Source organism: Propithecus coquereli, unplaced genomic scaffold (assembly GCF_000956105.1).
Source record: "Propithecus coquereli isolate 6110/MARCELLA unplaced genomic scaffold, Pcoq_1.0 Scaffold14, whole genome shotgun sequence".
Lineage (NCBI taxonomy): Eukaryota > Metazoa > Chordata > Mammalia > Primates > Indriidae > Propithecus > Propithecus coquereli.
The window spans coordinates 9926741-9936217 of record NW_012138302.1 but is presented as its reverse complement, the minus strand read 5'-3'; the positions used below and the strand labels follow the sequence as shown (position 1 = coordinate 9936217).

At 48.3% G+C, this 9477-nt stretch overlaps 1 protein-coding gene across 1 annotated transcript; it reads right to left on the bottom strand.

Annotated features, from left to right (window-relative positions):
- Positions 1-1252: 1252 nt before the first annotated feature.
- Positions 1253-3288, bottom strand: TACSTD2 (tumor-associated calcium signal transducer 2). Its single transcript, XM_012639504.1, has one exon. The coding sequence runs from the start codon at positions 2951-2953 to the stop codon at positions 1985-1987; it is 969 nt and encodes a 322-aa protein (XP_012494958.1). The 5' UTR covers positions 2954-3288; the 3' UTR covers positions 1253-1984.
- Positions 3289-9477: the final 6189 nt, after the last annotated feature.

The window sequence follows — 9477 nt, the reverse complement described above, 5'->3', positions numbered from 1 at the left end:
CTTGAGAAGTCACTTGCTCTTTTCATTGGTGAAATGAGAGGTTAGGTGAGAGGTGATCGCCAAGGTCTCTTCCCTCTCACTTCAGTGACTTGGAGAAGTGGTAAGCACTCAGGGAGCCTCACTGTCATTGCTAAGGAGCCTATTCTAACCTCAAATACTTTGGCCATCCTTCCCACTGTGGGGGAGCCTGCCCACATCCACCCTCTCCGTTTGGTAAGTCCCATTTGAGCCTGAAAGGAGGTTTGGGGCCTGGAGGAGTCCCTGCCTAGCTAGAGTGCCTGCAGATTTTGAGATCTCTGGCAATCCTGAAGTACCCACTCCACAAATGCACACGAGCCACAGTCCCAAGTTGTGAAGACAGGGGCTGAGAGCTACCTCCTCCCAGTTCTTACTGGTGTTTCAGTCTTGAGGGGTCAGCTTACACAGCCATTAGGATGGAAGGAGGGGCATGTGATAGATTCCAGGGGAAGAAACCGAAGTCTTGGATCTAGCTTATTTGTTGTTGGATACTTGATATACCAACCACTCCCTCCTTTGTACATATCTATCGTTGCATCAATTTCCTAGTAATTGCAGTAACTTGTTCACCTGTGGGCCACCCCACAGCTACACACATAAATGAATGTGAATAAGTGAGAAGGAAAAGATAAATAAGTAGGAGACAAGCGGCTAATTTTTACGGCTAATAGGAAATACAGGTCTTTCAAGTACATTAATTGTAAAAAAATCTTCGGAAACCAACCTGTGCATATACAGCCACAGCACAGGACCCACTACAGACTGGCTGTAATTTTGTGGGAAAGCTATTTAATCTCAGAGCCACGACACTTTGAGATTAAGTAATTTGCCCAAGGGCTAAATGAAAATAGTACCACCTATTTCAGAGTAGCAATAGGATTCAAAGGAGATACAGTTTGTGAAACTAGTTAAGAGTTTCGCTTTTCACTGGTGAGAAGCCTTGTTGAGAGGTGACCAAAGGCTGGCACCATTTTCCACAAAAGCAGTTAGTTTCAGCCTCCTCCCTCAAACTTACTCTCCCACAGTTCGAAGGAGGTTTCCAAATAATCTTATTTGAAGAACCTTTACGCTAGCCCGTTAGGATATCTCAGGACACACCAGAGTGGCAACATGAAATGCCCACTTCTGCAAAAACAATGTTAGAATTTGAAATAAAAAATACAAGTCATGGAGATTAAACAGAGGAGACCAAAGTGATATAAATCTGGAGGGAGTTTTCACAAACGCCATCTTTTGGTTTGTGCCTTTCACATATTTTATTAAATTCATGTTTAAAAAAAATCACAGCAGCATTATCAAAGACAACATATGTACATACATTTTACAAAAGAAAACATGACTAATATCAGCTGTAGTAAGGGCAAGCTGAAGAACAGACAGTGAGTTTCTGGGGTAGCGTCTGTGCTCAAATGAAGACATCTAAAATGTGTTCAGGAAGCTGAAACAGGCTTCTTTCCAAGCGTGTGTGGTCGGTAATACAAATGATGGTAATGAGGATACTACATAGGCCCATTAACAAACTCCTCCTCTGTAAGGCCATGATATAAGTGGAGCTCATCAAATAACTTAAACCCAGGACAGTAAAAGCGCTGTTTCCCATCTAAACCCATTTACGCCTTCAAAAATCTATTCCGTCACTTTCAAACGATGCAGGGTTGTCATACAGACACTTGCTTCTCACTCATAACGCTGCGCCATCCTTTCCTTAACTCTCCCAGTCAGGTTTCTTATTGGACCGAAAAGAAAGGAATTTTAGAAATGCTTTCTTCAAGACAGAAGTCAGAAAGAGAGGCGACCCTGAGACCAGGATCTACTAAATGTGGTGTGTGCGCAAAGGGGCGGGGGAAGGCAGGAATTTGGGAGGAGAAATGGCTCCTTTGGGCCAAGAGTCAGGAAGCCTGACTCTCTTTGGTCTGGGGCGATGCTGGAATGCGGTACCCCACCCTGCTCCCTACCCCGCCGGTACCTACAAGCTCGGTTCCTTTCTCAACTCCCCCAGTTCCTTGATCTCCACCTTCTTGTACTTCCCCGACTTCCTCCGGTTGGAGATCACCAGGACGACCACACCGGCGACGAGGGCCACCACGACCACCACAATGACGGCGATGAGGCCGGCGGTGAGGCGCTTCATGGAGAACCGCGGGGGCGTCTCGTCCAGGTAGTAGATGAGCGTCCGCTCCACCTGCAGGGGCTCGCCGCGCACGCGCAAGTCCAGGCCGCCGTGGCCCTGGAACAGCGACTCGCCCTTGACGTCCCTCTCGAAGTAGTAGGCGGCGTCGGCGATGTCCACGTCGCCGGGGGCCTTCTGCGACGCATTCTGCCGCAGCTCGATCTGGACGGTGGGCTGCTCGTAGTGCACGGCCGCCACGAACTTGGGGTGCAGGCGGTAGCGCTCCCGGAAGAGCCGCCGCAGCTCGGCGTCCAGGTCCGAGTGGTTGAAGGCGCGGGCGGCCGGGCGGTGGCGCAGGTCGATGAGGATGTGGTGGGTGCGCACCAGCTCGTCGCAGCGCAGGCTCCGGTCGCCCTTGTCGGTGCGGCGCACGCCCACCGAGTTCACGCACCAGCACACCGACGTCTGGTTGCACTGGCGCGCCTTGAAGCGGCCCTCGTGGTCGCAGTCGGGGTCGTAGAGGCCGTCGTTGTCCACGAGCGCGTGCTCGCTCGGCCGCACCAGTGCGCGGCCGCTCTTGGGGGCGCTCATGCGCGCCTTGAGCAGTAGGCACTTGGAGGTCAGCGTGGAGCAGTCCACCGCGACGCCCGAGCCGAGCGCGCGGCACTGGCAGCGGCCGCCGGGGCCGTCGGGGCTGCACACGGTCATCTTGTTGGTGGGGCACGTGCAGTTGTACTGCGCGGCCGCGTGCCTGGTCACCGCGGCCAGCACCAGCAGCAGCAGCAGCAGCAGCAGCGGCGGCGCGAGGCCCGGGCCCCGGGCCATGGTGGCGCGAAGGTAGCGCTGACCGGACGCGGCGGGCGGACGCGGCGCGGGGCTCGGCGTGGCTCGGCTCCGGCGTCTGGGGCGGTCTGCGGGCGTCTGCCGCCCGGCCGCTCCCTCCCGCTCTTATACTCCGCTCGACCTGCCCGGCTGGTTCGGCCGCCGACTTACCGCTGGCATTTGGGTGACACATCCCGCCCCCCTGCCGTCCCACGGAAGGCCCAGCCAGCCCTGCGCCGCCCGCGATAGGATCAGGGCAGGGGAAGCTGCTCCCGCCTCCTGCGGACCGAAAGCCGGGAGAGGAAAACCGATACTCACCTGCGGGCTGCGGGGGACCCGCCCCCAGCCCGCCCGGCCCCACCCGGGGAGGGACCCGCCCTTGGCGCGGCCTTTCGCGCCGGACCTGGGGCTTCCCAGCAGCTCTCCGCGCAGGGAGTCTAAGGAGTTTCATTGAAAAGTGCGGCCCGCGACAGTCGCCCCCTCCCTTACTCCTAACCCCTTCCCTTCGTTCTCCCTTTTCCACCCCCTCTCCCTCCCTCTTTCCCCGGTTCTCGTAATAGGACACATTTATATTGTTTACAGTTCACAAACAGTATCTCATCCTCACGCCAGTCCTGACAGGTACGGGCTGTCGGACCCATTTTACAGGTGATGCTAATGAGGCTTTGAGACCTGAAGTCACCCAGCCATCAGTCTCCTCAGACTCCTGCGAGGGGCCTTTGGTACCCTGGCTGGCTGTTGTGAGACTTTAAATAAATGTTTGTGGAAACCAAGTGGTGCAGAATCCGAAGGGAAGTTAGGGCGCAGTTCTGTGACTCTCCATATCACCGCTAAAATCCAGGTGTCCCGGCGTCGAATGTATTGAAAGTTGTTCGGTTAATCACTAATTTTCTCTCCACACATGCACACAGGCACACACACACACATAATATTTATGTGTGCACTAGGTATAGGGAGATGAAAAAAATTCTTAAACAGCCAGCAAGATTATGAGGAGTTTTTTGTGCAATTTTATTCTAAAAGAGCAAATCATTGCTTTTTGTTTTCTATAACCCACACAAGTAGCTGAGCCACTGCAAATAATGAAAGAATGAAGCCTGTGAGAAATTGCTTGTCTGCCCCTGTGTGGCTGCTTTCACGGGACAGAGGGGTTGCAATCTCTCTGAATCATTGAGAAAGTCCAGAGTTTCAAAGCTGTGGTAAAATTAACAATAATTAGCAAGCTATAATTATTCCCAGGTCCTCCGTCAAAGCACATTTTATATATTCAACCTTTAATGTGCACCACCAGGGGTGCAAGGGTGTTGTTAGCAGATGAAAGCCAGCCGGCCTCTGTCCCATTAATTTTCAAGCAATTCCTGAGGCAGGTAGATGGAAATATATTATTCTGCCTTTACAGATAGAGGAAGTAGAGACATGTGAGGGACAATTTCTCACAAACTCCTGGGGATACTTCTCTGCACTCTAGCCTCATCGTCAGCATCATCACCATCTTGCTCCTGCCAACTTTTCCAGCCTTCCTCATGTTTTCAAACCTTTGCAAAATCATCTACCTGGAATCCTTTCCTTATCTATTTAGTGCATAATTGTGTTTTTCTACCCAGTTCTTGGGTCATCTCCAGGAAGCCTTCCCTGATAAGATCTTCCCATTTGCACTAAGGGATATGCCTCTTTTCTATGCTTTCCTTATCCCATACATACTAAGACGGCAATATTAACTTTTCTGGGCTTTTGTCCTCCCATCTGTAAAATGGGTATAATAGAGTCTATTCCATGGGTTATTTTAAGACTCAAATAGAAATAGATGAGATAGTAGATGCTAAATCTTTGTAAACTCTGAGACTGTAAAAATGTTAGATTGCATTTTTACACTTAAAACATCTCTCCTGTCTTCTCACTTTTCCGGCTATTGACTGGTAGCCACAATCCTCTATAACTGGCAGAGTCACCTGCTTGTCATTCTACTGGGTCCCAGGCTGGCAAGAGGAAAGCTGACAAAAGAGAGTTCTCAGGACTGAGGAATGTGTGTGGTGGTGCCATGGACTACTTAGCTAGGACAGACCCACGTGGTTGTGCATTACTGGGGCTAGTGCTCTGAAGTCTCCATATCTGCCTCTTCCGATTATGTTAGGTACTGGGAGGGTAGGAATAGAAGGAGCCCAGCCTCAGTACTCTCCGCAGAAGATGGAGTTAGCCAAAGACAACCTCTCATTCCTCCCACCCTCACTTCCTGAAATTCTGTGGTTCTGCCAAGCTTTTCCCAGTAGTCATACAAATACCACAATGAGTTCATTAAGTAAACACAGTCTCAGCTCTGATTCTCTTTTCCCTTCATCCAATTCCTGCCTAGTTCTACAAAATATCACATATCAGCCTTATCTTTTTGTATTTTTTTAAAACTTTAATTTAAAAATATTCAATAAAAATATTCCATCAACTCAGGCTTGTCAAGTGTTTGTAAAGGACAGGAACTACATCTGAGCACTGTAGCCCCAGCACCAGCATATATTAGGCACTAAGTAATGTTTGTTGGATTAATCGACATTGAGCTGTGTCCAGAATGTTATAGCATCAATATACTGTCCCAGGAGTCATCATGTTTCAGCACTTCTTTCCTGGTCTAAATCTCACCACCTACCCTGGCCATGAATCTCTATCCCTACCCTAATCCACCCTCCAGACACCCACATTCGAGAAACTCTGGGTAAGAATGCCTTGAGTGTGATCTTTGCTTTTATGCATGATTCTAAACTTTTATCAGTCTTGTGCCTGTAAGGAGAAGGGATGTGATCTGATGAGCCCAACAGCAGCCTGGAATTCTGTAGGCAAGCATGTAGCGTAGTTTAAAGAAAATGAATTTGGGGTCCTGTGAGCGTTAGGGTCAAATTCTGGCTTCACACCACTCACTTCTGTGTGGTTTTCAGTAAGTTATTTCCCCACTCTGACCCTCAATTTCCCAATTATAAAACAAGGGCAATAATGCCTACATTGCCCAATGTCTGTGAATAGGATCATTTCCCTTGTTATTAAGAACACGTGTTTCCCCCATTGAACTTTATGCTTCAGCTATTTTTGTGCTCTGTTTGATAAACTCTTGGTGATCATCTGATTCTCTTTGGTGTAAGACCGATACCAACATGTGAGTTTTATGTAATATTAAAGGGTATGATATATAAAAACAAAACACAAAAATAAAACTGTGTTTGATTACTTAAAAAAAAAAACAACACTTATCACCCAGAATTATTGTAATGATTCAAGATAAAGAATTTAAAATACCCAACACAGTGTTTGGCAAGTAGTAAGTAAAATAATGTTAGTTATTATTATCAGCCGTTTTAGGAATGTGACCATGCTTTGAGATCATTAAAGGGTTCTGCACAAGGCCTGTAATTATGGGGACTACTGAAGATCAAGTCCAAGGAGCTGGGTGCTAGGTTGGAGAGCTGCCTGAGAGCTCCCATCATCCTCTGACCTTCCGGATGCAGGAATATGTGGAATAGCTAGATGCAGATAGAGCTTTAGTAAATTTGCTTCCATTATCTGCTGGAATCTTATAGCACCCCTGGAGGCTAGACAGGGAAGATATTATTATCCCTATTTTACAGATGTGGAAACAGAGGTCTTGGGAAAGGGAGAGAGGGACTTGCCCATGGTCACATGCTTATAAATGGTGAGGCCAGACCTAGAATCCAGGTCTCCTGACCACAAATGTATACAGAAATTAACAAAGATGAAACTAACAAAGGGATGAAAGAGGTTACAGTCTCATCTCATGTTTCTTGGATATTCTTTTTCTTTCTTTTCCTTATATAAATATTTTTAGAAAGTTCTCGTTTCATGAAGAATGATCAAATAGCTAATTGTGTCAGGCACAACTGTGAGCCTACACCTGAAAACCCTAGGACTTATGTCATTAACCGCCAATGCCTCGTACTTTGCAGTGGAAGTCATGCCTGTTGTCTCTGCTCTGCTCCAAAGAAACAGCCCGTGTTTGAATTGTGCACTGCCAGGTATTAGCCATGGACCCTGGGCAGGTTCCTCTCTTTGGTTTCCTTTTGTTCAAAATAAGGATTATACCTCGTAGAGGTGTTGCGAGGATCCAGTGGCATTGTGTCTCTGAGGCTGCCCAACGCCGTGCCGGGAGAGGTCTTCACTCTTCTTGCTGGCCTGGCCACCATCAGCATCGTCCTCTCTAAGGAGCACCTTTTGAGACAGTGGGCAGTCGGGTTTCCCGTCCTCCTCAGAGGGAGCCTGGAGTCCTAGGGGAAGCAGGTAACTCTTCAGCCAGCATACAGAAAATGCAGAGAAGCCAGCCATGGTGACAGCGCGGGTTAGAGGAAGGAGGCCCCAAGAAACGGGACATAGAAAGAATAGGAAGTCAGCACAGGGGCTGGGGGGCACATGTGAGAAGAGTGGAAGAGGAAAGAGACGCACAACTGTGTCTTCAATGCTTCATTTCTTTAGAAATGTGACTCAAGTATAACAAAATATAAGGACTCGAACGAGCCAGGGGATGGGTACTCTCTGTATTTTCTTGTTTGCTTAAAATGTTCACAATAAAAAAAATTCAAATCGGGTCAATCCCTCAAAATAAGTTTTTGAGGAAGTTTTGGGGGTAAAGTTTCTATTGTTGCTGCTTCTTGTCTTTTTCTCCATTTCCATATTTTCTGTTATTAATAGAAACTGCCGTTTATTGATCACCACATTATAAATTCCCTATAATTCCTCCAGCAACTCTACAAAATTATTATTCTTGTCCCCATTCCCCTGATCAGTAAGCTAAGGTTAAGTTCACACAGAAACCAGGCCAGGAGGGATTTGAACCCAGGTCTGGTGACAGAACATTTCTCCATGACATAGTGTAGTCTCAGACTGAAGGGTTGTGAAAGAGCAAGCGAGAGTAGGTCCAGGACGTTAGGATGGTAAAGTAGGTGTGGGCTGGGTCCTGGCTGCCCGGGGAGTGTTGGATGTTTTCACTTTTCTGAGAAGACAACATTTCTCTGTTCTTGCTCATTTGGGTGGGGCCTCACTCAGGCGTTTTAGGAGAGGTCGGCTGTGACGTCCATGGTTCTGCTGGGTTTTTGTACTTCAACCAGATTTGAAAAGTGATGCCAATTTCACCTTGAAAGTGTGTGTCATGGTTTCATTTCGGTATCTTCTGTCCATGATCTTCTGTCATGATGTCCTCGTCACAAATTGCAGACCAGGAATGTCTCCCTTCTCATTCCCGTCTACTCCTCTTTCTCGGGTTAAGCTGGCTTCCTTTCCAAGGGTTAACACTTGGGGGGAAGCCAGTAAAATACCCCAAAACTTTGTGCCTATTTTGTAGTTAATCTCACCGGGCCTGGCAGTTTCCGGAGAGATTTGGCAACAAATGAAGAAGGATTGGGAAATCTTGCCCCTGCATTCCTGAGGCAGCCACGTTGCTGGAGCCCCACACTGATGAGTCATGGAGTTTCTTTTCCCAGAGCTGGCCAGGTGGTGTGTGATGGCCTGCTACGGAGGAGTGGAGGTGCTGGCTGTTTCCAACCACTTCCAGCTGTTCTGGAAGTAAGGGCAGGTGTCGGGAGGTCTCAGATGTGCTGCTGCCACCCCAGATTAGCCTGCCTTTCTGGGCAGTCCCAATCCAAGTGATGCACCTTAGAAGGATCTTGGAGGATGTGTATTCCAGTCTCTCACCCAAACAGGGGACTCTCAGAATCCTAAACAGATACTTACACGCTACCTGTGGTGATGAAACGTCCTTCCCTCCCCCAAAGACAGTCCATTCCAGTCCCAAGCAGCTTTACTAGAAAGTACATCATAATGTTTAGGGAAATTCTGTGCCTCTGTGATTTTCACAAACTGATCTAAATTTCTGCTCTTGGAGCAAGGAAGAGTAAGTGACTTTTTCCTTTCACTGGTTGGTTCCTCAGGAATCTGAAGCCAACTCCTCTGTCCCCTAGTCTTTCCCCTCTCCTGCTCTCTCCCTGCCTCTTGATGCCTTTGTCTGGGTGAAGCATCCTTATCCCATCCTCCTCCTCCTGTCCTAGCCTCACCCTAGGTTGTGGTGGGCGTTGTCTCCACCAGTGGCCCAGTCCAGCAAGTAAAGTCACATGACTAGGCAGTCTTGGGAGATTCCAGCAGAAAGTCCTGGGGAAGCCGAGGAGCAAGCTTTACTCCTGTTGTCTTGCGTCTCTACTCCCCCACCTAGGAACAAAGGAGCAACCTAATCTGTCCCTTACCTATCTATTAATGTTCTCTGTACTACCACACCTGGCTAAGTTTTAAAACTTTTTTATAGAGATGGGGTCTCACTATGTTGCCCAGGCTGGTCTTGAACTCCTGGCCTTAAGCGATCCTCCCACCTTGGCCTCCCAAAGTGCTGAGATTACAGGCATGAGCCACTGTACCCTACTCTGCAATTTATTGAGAGACTATTATGGGCCAGTGGGTCAACATGTGTTATCTTTATCTTTACGACATGTAAAGGAGGTAGGTTTTGTTATTCTCGCTTTATAAATAAAGAAACTCAGGCAAAAGGG